This window comes from Cetorhinus maximus, chromosome 24 (genome assembly GCF_964194155.1).
Source record: "Cetorhinus maximus chromosome 24, sCetMax3.hap1.1, whole genome shotgun sequence".
Classification (NCBI taxonomy): Eukaryota; Metazoa; Chordata; class Chondrichthyes; order Lamniformes; family Cetorhinidae; genus Cetorhinus; species Cetorhinus maximus.
In genome coordinates, this window is record NC_135902.1 from 44428914 (window position 1) to 44446209 (window position 17296).

A 17296-nucleotide genomic window follows, 5' to 3' on the forward strand; every position below is an offset into this window, starting at 1 on the left:
ATGGAACAAGAGGAGGAAACACCTCATGAAAAAGAGGATGACCCACGAATGGCCTTTTTGCAGAGCTTAACCCTGATGTTTTTCAGTGTTAAACCAGATAAATGGGCAAAGTTTTCTGGGACAGAAGAAAACACACATCTGCTGATGGACTTCTTCAGTTCAGAAGACATAATGATTCTGGTAATCTATATCAACAATGCAGGACTCCTAACTGCAAGTTTGGGATTTCCTGCCTCAATTAAAACTAAGGGAATTTATTTTGTGAAAAAGAAGATGGTGCGTATCACTAATGACAACATTAAAGAGGCACTATTAATTGGTGATATTAGCAATTCGCCGGTTGAACAATTATTAGCAGTGCTTGAAGAGGTGAGTGAGAGTAAAAATGACCAGTATATATGTAAGAGAAGTTAAGGATGAGTAAAGGACATACAGATAATTGAAAATAAAAACATAAAATGATGCAAGTACTCAGCAGGTCTGACAGCATCTGTGGAAAGAGAAACAGAGTTAATGTTTTGAGTCGATAACCCTTAAGGGTCATGACCCGAAATGCTAATGCTGTTTCTCTCTCCACAGAAGCTACCCGACCTTCTGAGTATTTCCAGCATTTTCTGAATTGTATTGGATTTCCAACATCCACAGTATTTTGCTTTTCTTTCAGATAATTGAAGTTTATTCTACAAGTATCTTAAACTGTGCTGTCTTAAGATCCAATGATATTTTGAACTGCTACAATGCTTTTGCCTGTATTATACCATCCAACTTTTAAAAATATTTTATTGGTCTTTGAGTACTGTTTTAAATTTACCTTCCACCAATTATCAGTCATATTTTCTGGCCCTACAATCTAGGGTGCTGTAAGTCCCATTGACTTACTTAATGTTGTTAACGTTAACGTTGCTAATAGCATCAATATATTCATTTAACGTTTCCTTTTAACGTTGTTTGCCACAGGCTTCCTATTTTCCTGTTCTGTGACCTACCTGATCACATAATCTTTTGCCCAGTGCTTCTGCTTTTGCCCTCAGCCCTGAAGTTCATCTTCCCCAAGATTTCTGTTCCCACCCTCCATTCTTTTAAAGTCCCCGGTGTCTGTTGCCACCACTGGGGACTTCAGCTTCCCCTTCCACTCTGCTCTAGCTCCACTTCCTGTCCCGGCATGGTTCCTGCCTTTTCTTTGCCTTGCACCCACTCCTGCCCTCGTGTTCAGTTCCTCTTCCCCCTGCTGGATCCTGTTTCCATCCTCTGTTTGTACTTTTAAAGTCTCTGATGACCATTGCCACCTCCGGGGACTTGCTGCCTCTTTCCTGGCTCCTGTTCTGAAAGTGCACAGAAGTTCTGGGCGCAATCTAGTGGGAAAAGTTGGTCAGTGCAGATAGTCCTGGGACTTCAGCTGCTACCGGCACCAACCAATTTCTGCCACTAGATGGAGCCTGGTCAATCTAAAACTACAGTAGATGAGTTTTTTTTAACATTTATTTACACTATTTGCAATTATAATGTATTTCTATATTTTTAAATTTAGTTTTTTATAAAGGTTATTTTATTTATGAATGTAGGCACTTAGTAATGTACAGCATTTCAACTAATGTTTTTTCCTGCTGAGAAAGGTCCTAAAGTACCTCACCGTACACTATTTATTTTAGATTTAGTGATTTGTTTGATTTTGCAATACTGCACATGCACGGTAGAGTATTTAAGAGCATAAGAAATAGGAACAGGAGTAGACCATTTGGCCCCTCGAGCCTGCTCCACCATTCAATAAGATCATGCCTGATCTTTTTGTGTTTCGATTTCCACATTCCCATCTAACCCCAATAACCTTTGTGATTCCCTTGCCTAACAAGAATCTATCTAACTGTCTAATCTTTCAACATGTACATTGGTTTTTCTGGGCAAGAAATCTCCAAAGGAACCTAGCTCTAGTTTTAACATTGATTCCTCTGGGAACCTATGATTCACTTAAAGTCATTTCACGTAAAGTTACGACTTTCAGGAATGCAGCCACAACTTCTAAGTGAGGACTTACAGTAGCTGTAAAGTAATACTCTGGGCTTAGCTTATCTATTTTATATTATATCTTGTACATAATGAACTAAACTGGTTAGACATCTCTAATGTGAAAAGGACTAAACTATATTTTGGGAATTCTACAGACAGCCAAGTCAGCATAAGAAGGAAAACATTGTGATTTATGAAGAAGATAGGAGGGGCATGTGAGAAAAAAAATATTTGATGGACAGCTTCAATTAACCAAATATAAATTTGGAAAACCTAACTGTTTTAAAATCAGAATTGGGAAATGTAATGTATGACTATTTTGTGACCAAGAATATCAAGGAAACCACAAGAAGCAGTGCTAACCTTGACCTGGTATTCATAAGTGACCAAGAGAATACACAGAAAAGATGGAACTTGTGATACCTTTGCGCAGAGTGACCACTTAATTGTTCAATGTGATCTCGAATTCATAATAACAACAATCTGGAGCTGGGTACAGTATATAGCTTTAAAAGGGTTAACCTTGGAAAATGGGGAACAATTTAAGCAACTTGATTTGCGCAAGGTTGCTCAGCCACAGGAGTCAAGTAGCACATTTTTAAAAGGCAAATATTGAGCAAATAGGATAAATATTGGTGAGCTGCAGGTGCAAATAGGCAATATGGTATCATGGTGATAACAAAGACCTGGTTCAAAAGTGGGGAGGATTAGATGCTTAATATTCCTAGTGTAAAGAAAAATATAATTTTTTCCAATATTGCTGTGGAATACTGTGAAGCAGGCTTGTGAGGGCTGTGTGTTTTTTTATTCATTCACGGGTTGTGGGCTTCGCTGGCTGGGCCACCATTTATTGCCCACCCCTAGTTGCCCTTGAGAAGGTGGTGGTGAGCTGCCTTCTTGAACTGCTGCAGTCCATGTGGTGTAGGTACACTCACAGTTAGGAAGGGAACTCCAGGATTTTGACCCAGCAACAGTGAAGGAATGGCGATATATTTCCAAGTCAGGATGGTAAGTGACTTGGAGGGGAACTTCCAGGTGGTGGTGTTCCCATCTATCTGTTGCCCTTGTCCTTCTAGATGGCGTTGGTCGTGGGTTTGGAAGATGCTGTCGATGGAGGCTTGGTGAATTCCTGCAGTGCATCTTGTAGATGGACACACTGCTTCTACTGTGCGTCGATGGTGGAGGGAATGAATGTTTATGGATGTGGTGCCAATCAAGCGGGCTGCTTTGCCCTGAACGATGTCAAGCTTCTTGAGTGTTGTGGGTGCTGCACTCATCCAGGCAAGTGGAGATTATTCCATCACACTCCTGACTTCTGCCTTGTAGATGGTGGACAGGCTTTGGGGAGTCAGGAGGTGAGTTACTCATCACATGATTCCTAGCCTCTGATCTCCTCTTGTGGCCACAGTATTTATATGGTTAGTCCAGTTCAGTTTCTGGTCAATGGTAACCCCCAGGATGTTGATAGTGGGGGATTCAGTGATGGTAATGCCATTGAACGTCAAGGAACGATGGTTAGATTCTCTCTTGTTGGAGATGGTCATTGCCTGGCACTTGTATGGCGCGAATGTTATTTGTCACTTGTCAGCCCAAGCCTGGATATTGCCCAGGTCTTGCTGCATTTGGATATGGACTGCTTCAGTACCTGAAGAGTCGCGAATGGTGCTGAACATTGTGCAATCATCAGCGAACATCCCCACTTCTGACCTTATGATGTAAGGAAGGTCATTGATGAAGCAGCTGAAGATGGTTGGGCAGTGGACACTACCCTGAGGAACTGCAGTGACGTTCTGGAGCTGAGATGACTGACCTCCAACGATCACAACCATCTACCTTTGTGCTAAGTATAACTCCAACTAGCGGAGAATTTTCCCCCTGATTCCCATTGACTCCAGTTTTGCTAGGGTTCCTTGATGCCACACTCGGTCAAATGCAGCCTTGATGTCAAGGGCAGCCACTCTTACCTCACCTCGGGAGTTCAGTTCTTTTGTCCATGTTTGAACCAAGGCTGTAATGAGGTCAGGAGCTGAGTGGCCCTGGCGGAACCCAAACTGGGCGTCAGGAGCAGGTTATTGCTAAGAAAGTGCCGCTTGATAGCACTGTTGATGACCCCTTCCATTATTTTACTGATGATGGAGGGTAGACTGATGGGGCGGTAATTGTCCGGGTTGGATTTGTCCTGCTTTTTGTGTACAGGACATACCTGGGCAATTTTTCACATAGCCGGGTACATGCCAGTGTTGTAGTTATACTGCAACAGCTTGGTTAGGGGCACGGTAAGTTCTGCAGCACAAGTCTTCAGTACTATTGCTGGAATATTGTCAGGGCCCATAGTCTTTGCAGTATCCACTGCGTTCAGCTGTTTCTTGATATCACGTGGAGTTAATCAAATTGGCTGAAGACAGGCATCTGTGATGCTGGGGATCTCCGGAGGAGGCCGAGTTGGATCATCCACTCGGCACTTCTGGCTGAAGATTGTAGCAAATGCTTCAGCCTTGTCTTTTGCGCTGATGTGCTGGGCTCCTCCATCATTGAAGATGGGGATATTTGTGGAGCCTCCTCCTCCAGTGAGTTGTTTAATTGTCCACCGCCATTGATGACTGGATGTGGCAGGACTGCAGAGCTTAGATCTGATCTGTTTGATGTGGGATCGTTTAGCTCTATCACTTACTGCTTATGCTGTTTGATACACAAGTAGTCCTGTGTTATGACTTCACCATGTTGACATCTCATTTTTAGGTATGCCTGGTGCTGCTCCTGGCATGCCCTTCTGCACTCTTCGCTGAACCAGGGTTGATCCCCTGGCTTGATGGTAATGGTAGAGTGGGGGATATGCTGGGCTATGAGGTTACAGATTTTGTTCGAGTACAGTTCTGCTGCTGAGGATGAGATGAAGTATGTTTTTCCCTCTTGTTGGTTCCCGCACCACCCACTGCAGACCCAGTCTAGCAGCCATGTCATTTAGGACTTGGCCAGCTCCGTCAGTGGTGGTACTACAGAGCTATTTTGGTGATGGACATTGAAGTCCCCACCCAGAGTACATCCTGTGCCCTTGCCACCCTCAGTACTTCCTCCAAGTGGTGTTCAACATGGAGGAGCACTGATTCATCAGCTGAGGAAAGGTGGTATGTGGTAATCAGCAGGTTTCCTTGCCCATATTTGACTTGATGCCATGAGACTGTACAGTTGCATTGGAGGAATGCAGCCTTCTGCATTTTTGGTACAGCTGGGCTCGGATGACCTGACAAGAATTGCGTTGAGACAGGGGAAGGTACAAGCAGAGCAGCAATCCGATGATGATTGCCGCTCCTCGGAAGATCCAGGCCATAATCTTCCTTGCAGATTTCAAGAACTGTAATAGAAGGTCCAAAATTCATCACTATCTGACTGATGCACATCTATCTCACAAATTACTTCAGATTTTACATCTTGTAAGGTGCAACAATGCCAAGTCCATACCTTGTTGGTAGGGCCCTAACCCGTGTCTACATATCCACTTCATTCTTCCACTGGTATTATGTTTTATACCCTGGAAACATTGGAAGGTAATCATACCCGACAATTTACACTTTTGCCATTTTCCAGAAGGCTGCTAGGATTGCAGTTTTCTGTCTGAAAATTTTTCTCAGTTTCCAACTGTCACCTTTAGGCAACCGTCCTCTGCTACCATGTTATGTTCCAGAAAGAAGTTGGTGGAGGAAAGAACTGGAACTAATCTTTACATTCCTTTGTCAGCATTTATTTACAGTGTTACACATTAGAAGCATGCACCTGCCAAACCCAACAACCGCTATTTCAGTCTAAATCTATAGGCAGAAATGAATCCCCAGGTAATGCCCACCACCTGCATGAAATGCGGCACAATTTAACACCATGGGCATATTCACAGAGGAGCAGTGAGGCTGATTAAGACCCACATTAACATCTAATGTTGGAAGAAGAATGAGTACTTTGCATTGGCGTTTACCAGGAAAGAGAACTTTGCCAAACTACTGTAGGAAGTTGCAGTTGTTGGGATACTGAATGATATGAAAATAGATAAAGGGGAATTCCTACAAAGCAGAGCAGTAATGGATAAATCACCCAATCTGGAAGGGGTGCATCCTACATTTCCACATAAGGGTAGAATTGCAGAGGTGCCGGCCACAATCTTCCGATTCTCCTTAGCTACATGGGCAGTGCCAGAGGAATTGGAGGATTGCAAATGTTACACCCTTGTTCAAAAAGGGGAGAAGAATAAATCCTGGCAATTACAGGCCAGTCAGTTCAGTGTCGGTGGTGAAACTTTTAGAAACAATAATCTGGCAGAAAATTAAAAAACACTTGGGCATGTATGGACTAATAAAAGGAGAGCCAGCATGAATTTGTTAAGAACACATTGTGTTTGACTAACTTGTGGTGAAATCTGCTATTTGCATGACCCAAGGTGAGGGTCGGGAGTTGAGCGGGAGGTGGTGAGGGGTGCGGGGGAGTGCATGCGACACAAACTTTCTTTTTTTTGAGACAGTTGCTGACTGAGAGAAACTGAAATGTACTCTGCCTGGCCTACATGTGACTGCAGACTCACAGCAATGTGGTTGACTCTTAACTGCCCTCTGCCATGGCCTAGCAAGCTACTCTGGTCAAGGGCAATTAGGGATGGGCAACGAATGCTGGCCTTGCCAGAGACACCCACATCTCATTAAAGAATTTTTAAAAATGTGGGTTAGTTAAAGAAAGCCAGCATTGATTTGGTAAAATCATGTTTAACTAACTTGCTGGAGGTTTTTGAAGAGGTAAGAGAGAGGGTTGATGAGGGCATTGCTGTTGATGTGATGTACATGGACTTCCAAAAGGTATTTTATACAGTGCCGCACAACAGACTTGTGAGCAAAAATATAGCTCGGGGAATAAAAGGACAGTAGCAACGTGGATACAAAATTGGCTGAGTGACTGGAAAAAGTAGTGGTTAATAGTTTTTTTGGGCTGGAGGAAAATTTGTACCAGAGTTCCCAAGGGGGGTCAGTATTGGGACCCTTGCTCTTCCTATATATTAATGACCTAGACCTTGGTGTACAGGGCACAATTTCAAAATTTGCGGGTGATATGAAACAGACTTAACATGTCAGGTCGATGATCTCCCATTAGAACTAGGCAAAGTAGGAGATGTAATAGGTTTTAAACAAGTGAAAGAGGGGGAGGGTGGAAATCAAATCAAAAGAAGTCTGTGATAGGATGCAAGGTAGAAGAGATTAAATGAAATAGGGCTAATGGTGCAAGATTAAAGGGAGTGGAAATAGGACCAGTAAAGAAATAGATTATGTGTCTAGAGTAGGTGTGAATAGCAGAGACATGCTCAGATGCCACCCAGAAGCAAAAAGAAAGAGCAGAAAAAAAGCAAGAGAGGAAACCAAAACAGCAAAGGCAGAGGAAACTAATGGGACTAGAGGTTATGATTTGAAATTGTTGAATATTCCAGATTTAACATTTAAGGTCAACAATTTCAGATAGTAACCTTTGACCTTGTACCATCAATCCTTTTACCATTTAATCTCTCCTGCCTTCCATCCTATCACCCACCTGCCCATAGTGGATACTGGGTAAGTTGGCATGGAGGGTGTAAGGGAAAGCGTGTTCGGTGGGGAAGCATAGGTTGCCATGTGTTGGCACTAAGTTGGTATAGGGGTTATAAGGGTCCAAGAGAATGAGCAGGGGGTGGGGGCCATGAGTTGACATGGATGGTAGGGGAGCAATTGGGGGTGGGTGAAGGGACATGGATGGGGCATGGGGAATGGGTGGGCTGTGAGGGGTGAGTGCGAGAGGATCTAATATTGAACAAAAGCGGGACACAGTCCCAGAGAACCGAGACAGACCTTTTAATCAGACCCTGTGCTTTGTCCGATCTGCGTCAATGGGCCGTGGGCCTGACTCCAGCAACCACACCAACCCCCAGAACAAAGACCCTGCCATTTGGGGCACATTTTCCTGAGGGGGATGAATAGACTGGAAAATTTCCCGACTCTGTGCCTCGGGAGTGAAATTCCAGGCCGAGGCATCTGTGCCTTATACACTCAATCTCTCTGTCTCTATCTCTGTCTTTCACATTCACTCTCTCTGTCTTTGTGTGTGTGTGAGAGAGAGAGAGACACACACACACACAAAACAGTGGTTCAGATTTTTACCATCGTTGTGGGTAGCTTGAGTTAGGAAATTTCCAGACTCGGTGCACCCGTGTTGGGAAACAAATGCCACGAATGATGCAATTTTTGTACTGGGAGGGCAGGTGTGTGATACAGCTGGGTCTGCCACTTCTGGGCGCAGATCGGAGGTGGCTACAGGGGCTTGCCAGATGCTGAGATGGGCTGGTTAAATGGTCCACCTTGGTTCTCTTGGACTTTATCCCAGTTGTTTTGTTAAATATTAGGCCCTTTAGCTCTCACCCCCATCCACTCCCCATGCCCCATCAAGCCAACCCCTGCCCCTCACCCATCCCCAATGGTCCCTTATGGCCTCTATGCCAACTCATGACCCTCGCTCATTCCAATGACTCCTTATAGCCCCTATGCCAACTTAGTGTCAACCCATGCCCACCAGCCTTTGCCTTTGCACCCTCCATGCCAACTCATCCAGTGTTATGGACAAGAGGGAGTTTAATTTTAACAGCCCTGATTTCTCCTCTCACCACCCGCTGGTAAACAGAAAAATGTTTTTGATTTGCTTTCCCCTTTATAAGCGGTGGCGTATTTCCCAACCCCTTGGTTTCAGTGTGATCCGATTTATATTAATAGCCTCCCAGCAAACTCAAGATAGGATGAGCTCAGAGTTAGTTTATTTGCACACGCTCAAAACGCAGGATAGGGGGCTGCTATGAAGCCCCCTGTGCATTCATACAGTAAAGAAGAATAGAGAAAGAAGATTTACAGGCAAAGACCATAGAGAAAAGAATTATTATTTCACATGTGTCCAGAGTCCAGAATCAAAAATCCAATGGTGTATTCCATCACATGGATTGGCAGGCTGAACTGATGCTGATAGTCTACTTTTCCCATAGAGTTGACTTCCACGAGAAGATTGGCATGCAGAAATGAATCCGTCTTGTAAGCGATGGCACAGAAGTTCCAGTAGAAATAGTATTGATGGGGCCAGGCATTAAAACCTGGGAAGAGTCCTTTTTCTGTGCTACTTGGTAGGTGGAAAGATGGCAGACTGAGCTTTGCAGCTCCACAAGGCAATATTACGAGGCGGGGAGAGGGGGGGGTGGTGGGGGGGTTCATGTCACATGACTCCCACCTCTCCGCTTTGTCTGGGTTCCTGAGATTGTTAATGTTCCAATGTACCAACCATTAAGTCTTAATGGGAGGTTGCAGGGTTCTCTGTTCCAGCAGATGAATCAGCTCTGGATGGCCAGGCCTGGCTTAAGCAATGTAGATGGCCTTTGTATAAATGCCTTTGAATTTGGTTTCTGTAGCCTACAGTGGTTGTTAGCACCTCTTCAGAGATAATGAGGCGCAAGTTTCTACGATACTGCCAAATAGCTTCTTTTCTTCAAGGGTCACAGCCAGACACAGTTTCAGCCATTTTAAAAAGTCATTGTCTAGTTTTAAAATTTTAGAAATTAGCCATGAGGATACATATATTTTTATAAAATATAGTGTGAGGTCTTAGCCCTGTTACACTCAGTATCCACCAAGGGCAGACCATGTGGAGCCATGCTGAGATTCAATAAAATAAAGTTCTAACTACCTATTACAGGCTTCACTATTAAAAAAAAAACACTCTCATTCATAAAAAGCCCATTAAATACACTTAAATCTCCTCAAGCACTTAATTCCTTATAAAAACAAACACTTATATTCATAACCCCACATCAAAGACAGCTATTCCTTTAAGAATGTCTTGGATCTGTTAATCAAACTATGAACTTACAGCCCCCAACCTCATCCATTGTGATAATGACTGGCATGGAAGCAGTCAAGCAGTAATAATGCTATAATGATAGCACTCAGGGCAATGTCAACAAATATTTATTGAAACTGCTGGAACCAATTCTTTTTTTACTCTCACAGACACAGACAGGCAGTTTTTTTTTAATTTTAAAGGGCAAGGCATTTAAATAACTTGACAGCTTGTCTTTTCTACATACCTTATTCCACTGTTCAAGAACATTTACGCTTCTACTATAAAGCCGTGGAACACATGCTGCAGGTTGAGGCTGATCCTGGAGCAAAAATCGGATCTCAGCTTAGATGATCAGGCTGATTCGTAATTCGTGCTTGTGTGCTTCATGCCTCGCCCCCTTTCCCCTAGGAGTACAAATGGGATCTGCTGGAAATGGGGGCGGGACTTCTGGATCCAGGTCCTGTCTGCCATTTTTAAAGCTCCCTAAAGGGAGGCTACCTGTTCATGATTTTAATAGGCAATTGTTTTCAAAAGTGACCCACTTCAATACCTGTAATTCAAAGTATGCAGAGTACCTACTAAGTAGGTAATCTTTTCCTGAATGATTAAATGCTAGTTTTGTGGTAACATATTGTTGAGAATGATTTACTACTTATTCTTTATCTATGTATTGCCTAGCATAAATTTTTTTGAGAATAACACATTGTTGCTCTCCATTGTGAAGTACCTGAGTTAATAACTGAAATTATGAAATTCAATCTATATTTGTAAATATGAAGGCAGATTGGTTAGTTCTGAAAAATAGTGTAAATTCTAAGTGTATAAATTACAACTTCATGTACTTGTCACCTATAATGCCTTTTATAAACTGATAGAATATAAAACAACATTTACAAAAAGGCTCTATATAAGTGTAGCGCAATGTATTTAATAGTTTTCATGTTTGTGTGATTGTAAATTCTTCAAAACTCAAGATGATTCTTGTCTTCTAGGTGGTGTGCACACTTTTCACAAACACTGATAATATGACTAAATGGCCTCAAGTGGTATCAGAAGATGTAGTGAAACATGCCCAACAACTTAAAAATGATGTGTTCATATTTGGTGGACAACTAAAAGGGAAAGCACTTCTTGCTCTTCCAAAAAGTGCAGATGATCTGGAAAATTCAGATGAAGAGTCAGACAGGTATGATGGCATAAAAGCTTACTAATATTTGCCACTGCTTTTTCCATTATATTTTCTCAAAAGTGTAAAAGTATTTCTTCTTTCATCTGACTGTAGCATCAATTATTCCCTATGTAGGGAACACAAGCATATGATCTGATCTGAACTCTCTTCTTGCTATCTTGATCTGATGCTAAAAGATACCTGAGGGTTTCAAGGTGATTTGCTTTGATCAACACTTGGGCCTCAGCTGTTTACAATCTGTATTAATGACTTAAACGAGGGATCTGAGTGTAAGGCATCAAAGTTTGCTGATGATACAGTTATGTGAGAAAATAAGCTGTGAAGACATAAAGAGGCTGTAAAGAGATGGACATATTAAGTGAGTGGGAAAGAACATGGCAGATCAAATCTAATGTAGTGAAGTGTGAAGTTGTTCATTCTATAAGGAAAAATATTAAAACAGAATAATTTTTGAATGGTGAGGAACTGGGAAATGCTGGTGTGCAGAAGGTCTTCGCTATCCTTGCGTATGAACCACGGAAAGTTAACATGCAGGTACTGTAAGCAATTAGTAAAGCAAATGATATGTTTGGCTTTATTATAAAAGGATTAGGTATAAAGTAAAGAAGTCTTACTACAACTGCATAGGGCCTTGATGAGATCAAACCTGGAGTACTTTGTATAATTTTGGTCTCCTTGCTTAGGGAAAGGTATACTTGCCTTTAAAGAGAATGCAATGAAGTGTCACTAAACTGATTCCTGGGCTGAGGGGATTGTTCCCATGAGAAGAGATTGAATAAACTCAGCCCCATTCTCTAGAATTTAGAAGAATATGTAGTGATCTTGTTGCAACATATAGACTTTTTAAGGGGTTTGACTGTTTGCCTTGGCTGGAAGCCAAGGACTAGGGGTTACAGAGGTTGGCCATTTAGGTCTGAGATGAGAAATTTCAAAGGTTGTGAATCTTTGGAATTCTGTACTCCAGAAAGTTGTGGATGCTCAGTCATTGAGTATATTCAGGACAGAAATTGAGGAATTTTGAAGAAATGAAGGATAAGAGATAGTGCGGGAAGGTGGAGTTGAGGTGGAAGATCAGCCATTATCTTATTGAATGGCAGCGGAACAGGCTTGAAGGACCAAATGGCCTACTCTTATTTCTTCATATGGTGGAAATTGACACAAATTCATGTGTTACCTGAAGCTATAAAAATTATTATCCATTTCATACACTCTACTAAGCACAGGTCAATACAGGAAAAAAAATCACAAGGCAAATCTTTGATGTTGATGTAGGACTTTAGCCAGGAGTTCTCCTTTTGTTAGATAATAATGTCCTTTTACGATCACAGTTTTCCTTGCTGTCAGCTTCAGAGGTTTCTGGCATCAGTTAGGAAACCTTTGTCAAACCTAAATCACAATTTAAAATACATTTTCAGCATCTATAATGAAAATCAAGGCATGTAGCTATAGTTGCGCTATGATTTGTCATTCTACCTAGTCCTGTTTAGCTCTGAAAACAAACGTTTCCTCTTTCATTCAACTTCCATCTATTTGTAAACAAAATCATGTCAACTGGGATACTGTTCCATTTAGAAAAAATGCTCACTGAGTAAGGAAGGCACCATTCTTCAAAAAAGGGGTACGGAGAAGGTTTATCAGGATTTTACTAGGGATAAGGCACTTCAGTTCTGAGGAGAACAACAACAACTTATATAGCACCTTTAAGGCAATGAAACATACCAAAATGTTTCACAGGAGCATAATAAAATAAGATATGACACTGAGCCCAATAAGGGAATTTTAAATCAGATGACCAAAAGCTTGGTTAAACGGTAGGTTTTTAAGGAGTTGTCATGAACGCTGAATTTTGCAAGACAATTATACTTTAAAATGTTCCTTTTAACTTAACATAAAACAGTGTCCTGAAAAGGGGGAAGGGTAAAGTCCTGATAAACACCTTAGTTTGGAGAAATGCCTATATGATCCGGTTACCATGATGAGAGAAACTCAAAAAGAGCATTGAAGTGTCAAGTGGAAGTTTTAACATCATTCACAGTATCCTACAGAAAAAGGATAGCTGTGGTTGAGGTGTGGGAACAAAGAAACTATTGCTCTGGAAAAGCAGGGAGAACTGTTTTGTGTTAACAACCAGGCAGGATGCTTTTAAGAGTTTGGTTTCTGTTCAAAAGAAAGGGAACAAAACACATTGGGCTCTTGAAATTCAAGGAATGGGGAGCCGGTGAGTTGTGCCTTGCTGGTGAAAACTTGGATGGGGTGGAAAGATTGTAGAAGGACATTGGAAGTTTTGACCTGGCGTGATAGGGAGAAGTGAACCTCTGCTGGGAGCGATTTTGGAACTGTCCTTTTAATGTTACATTATTGCAGAAATGTGGTGTACAGTAAGAGGGTTTTATAAGGCATATTTTGGTTGCATTTGTTAGTTAATGCAAAAGTACCTTTTCTTTAGTTTGATGTATTCGTTTCCTGTTAATTAATATTTGATCTATGGTGATTATAGTTGGTTAAAATAGAAATTGTCTTTTGGGTTCTTTTCATTGGTTGATGGAAATTTCATCTGTTTAAAAAGCTATCAGTCTCTATGGGGCAACAGACACTCATGTGGTATAAAACCCAAAGATTGTAAATTGGGTACACTGGAATATTCCAGAATTTAAGCAAACCTGATGTCATGTTGACTTTTGATGTATTCAGTGAAAAGTCAACTTGGCTACTTTCAGTGCTCAGGTGTTTTTGGAAGAAGAAGACTTGTCTGTTAGTGCATTGCAACAGTTAACAAAAATTAATTTGAAGAGTGGGGCAGAAAAATTAAGGCTCGACTTGAAAGTAGGAGCTAAAAGCAGGCAGAAATTGTTGAAAAATTGGCTCAGCACTTAAGCTTGAGGAGGAAAAGGGTGATCCCAATCACACTCAAGAAAAGTTAGATAGACCTCAATTACAAATGAAGCAACTTGAATTAGAAGAAGAGACAACCAAAAACTTGAATTTGAGGAAAAAGAGAAATACAGAAATTTGAATTAAAATTCCAAAGAGCAAGAGAAAAGGAAATGAGCAAATTTGACCTGGACAGAAAAGATTAGATTACCCAAATGGCAGAGGGGTAAGGTGGGGGTACGGCAGGGGTATGGGTGGTAAAGTTGAGGATGAATCAGAATTAACTCCTGGTTTTGATTTGCCTAAGAATATTTGCTTTGTGTCTAAATTCAATGAGGAATGAGTTAAAATGTATTTTGTGTCATTTGAGAAAATTGCCACAAAGCTGTGTTGGCCTTCAGAAAATTGGGGCAGGATATTGAGGTCGGCAAGCGGGGGGTGGGGCCTGCTCGCTGACGCGTAAAATGACGCAGGACGATGTCGGAAGGAACTCCTGATGTCACCCCGCGTTATTTCAATTTTCAGGTCGGCGGGGGCTCAGCTGAATCAGCCCGCCGACCTGTCAAAGGCCAATTGAGGCCATTTAAAAACTAATTCAACTAGTTAATGGACCTGCCCGTCCAACCTTAAGGTTGGCGTCAGGCCGGGAGCCCGTGGGATTCAGAAAAAGCATGAAACCTCATCCATGGGTGGGATGAGGTTTCATGTAGGTTTTTAAAAATGTAATAAAAGTTTAATTAAAAGTGATGGACTTATCCCAACTCATGTGAGGGACATGTCAGGGAAATTTTATTTCTCTACATTTACCATTTTTAAATTTGGCACCGATCTCCCTGAGGCAGCACTTAGCTTTAGGGAGATGAGTGCGAAAGAGCGCACTCTCTGCTGAGGGAATCCCCCTCCCTCGCCCGCACAGGGAGCATATAGTGCTTCCAGGAGGACGTCACGTTGGGCGGGCCTGAATTGGCCTGCCAATGTAAAATGGCGGTGTGCCCCCAATTGGGGGCGCCGATTGGAGGCGCGCCTGCTCCCGAACTCCCCCTCCCCCCGCCCCCCCTCCAACGGGGGGAAAATTCTGCCCTTGGACTCTATTTCTGCAGAGTTTATTTGTTTATTTGAAAAGCTTTGGAGGCGTACTCATCTCTTTCAGATGAACAGTTTGGTGACTATGATACAGTGAAAACTGCTGTTCTCAATGCCCATGAATTACTGCAAGAAGCTTACAAACAGAAACAGGGTCAGAATCTTGGGAGGATTTGATAAAGTAGATAAAAAGAAATTGATCCCTCTGGAGAATGGGTAAAATAACTAGAGGTCATTGTTGTAAAGTTGTATATTGTCTCACAAAGAGGTCTAGGAGCTTGTATGGTTGAACAACTCGTTTATTAATAACACATAACTATATACATATATATAGGATACATTCCTGACTAGGTGCTACCTTCATGTTGACTTCTACCAGACACTACTCTACTCCACTTCTCCCATGTGACTTTCTACATCATAATGTGTGTGGTATTGTTTCTCCAGTCTCACATTAACCCTTGCAGTCCCGAACACCCTAAAAACATACCTCCCCACCAAGTCTTTACCCAAATTTATTTACAGTAATATTTACATGCTACCCCTTCTCCCCCCAAGTGCCTGAGTTTACAGGGCTTTGGGCTGACTTTGTTGGTCTGGAGTTTAAGTTGTAGTACTTGGTATTTGAAATACTTGGGTGTGAACATCTGGTTTGCTTTTCGTACTCCTTAGTGCTGTATTTTTCTTTGTCAACAATCTATCTTCCTTGGTCGGATACCATGAGCTTATCCCTCTCCTTCCAGAGGGAATATTCGCTTCGCTAATTCATAGAGTGGACTCGGGTTTTCCTTTTCAGTGGGATCCGCCATGTTCTTCCTGGAAGTGAAGGTTTACATCCCTTATGTTTGTATTGTTATGATCCCAGCTGATGTTACTACTGGACAAGTCTGATCCCAGGTTGGAACCCGGCTTGATAGATCCTAACTTTTAATTTTGGTTTAGAAGCTTGGAGAGTGGCTACTGAACAGTCACAGGAATCAGCTGATGAACTTTTAATAAAAGAATAAAACATTTATTACACAAGTTACAAAAGCTATCTTATACTCTAATGTTCACAGTAAGTACATAGTCTATGTAAACCAATAGACGACCCGTCGTCAGACACACCACACTCTGAAACCAAGTGACAGATGCCGCCCCAAACAGATGCAATGGATCTCTCCTCAATTCCCCCCGATGCTTGTTACACCATGAGCCAACTGGTTTAATTGAACTCTGTCTTCCACACGAGGGCTTCCAATCTCCACTCTTGAAGAGCCCACTTTGGAATCTTCTCCCAAACAACGCTTTCTCTCAGATGCCTTCTACAAGGATCCACCTCCAGGGCTTTGAACTCTCCTTCCCATGTTCCTCTTCCCTGGGACGCCATATGCATTCAATCTTTCTTCCACGCACTGTTCTCACTGACTCAGCTGTCAACAGTACACCACTGCTTCACATGCCCATAGCAAAGAGTTACAGACCTTCAGCCATCTCTTTGGACCTTCTACCTTCTCACAAGCCTATATCGCTTTGAATCTGATTCCTGCAGCATTCATCCCTCTAAGCTTGAAGCTTGGAGCCTTCCTCTGTTCCTCACTCTTAACTTCATTTAACAGGACATTTTCTAGGTTCCTGTCCTTCCTTTGACTAGGAGGTCTTCGTGGGGCTTTCTCTTGTTCTACTCCCCTGGATTTTGGGGTCTTTCTTCTTTAGTTTGGAACCTGCTATCTGTCCCTTTTCATGTCCTGGCACCTTTTTCCAACTGCACTCAAACTGCTGTTTTTTTTTCTGTGTGTGTATGTCTTTGAGTGGGGCCTATCTCCCTGGACCCCTGTTGCTAGGCAACAGCACAACTTTTTCTACTCTTGTGTTTGCTTTAACTTCTCCCCAAGAGTCGTAAAACTCATTAGAAATGCAGGTATGCAAACAGCTTTAGACCTGCTGTCTCCACTCAAAAATGAAACTAGATCCAGGTTTCACCGTTTAACCCACAAATAGGAAAAATATAAATTAACCTTAAACTGAAAGATTTATCTTATTCTTAACACACCCAAACACATATAACTTACTTAAACTATCTCTATATCCTAACAGTATGTTCCTCATTCTTGGGCTCAACCTGCAGTTTGGCTTCTAATACTGTACTCTGTTTCTTGATTCTTTTTTGAACAAGGAGCAGGGGTGGGCCAATCAGCCCCTCAAGCCTGCGCCACCATTTAATAAGATCATGGCTGATCTGATAGTAACCAGAAATCTGCATCGCACCTATCCCCAATAACTTATCACCCC

At 42.1% G+C, this 17296-nt stretch overlaps 1 protein-coding gene across 1 annotated transcript in view; it reads left to right on the forward strand.

Moving 5' to 3' along the window:
- LOC144699540 (dynein axonemal heavy chain 17-like) overlaps positions 1-17296 on the forward strand; it is a 785608-nt gene continuing 768312 nt past the window's right edge. Inside the window, 2 exon segments of the mRNA XM_078570587.1 lie at positions 1-369; positions 10875-11068. Of these exon segments, the coding sequence (XP_078426713.1) occupies positions 1-369; positions 10875-11068 (563 nt within the window).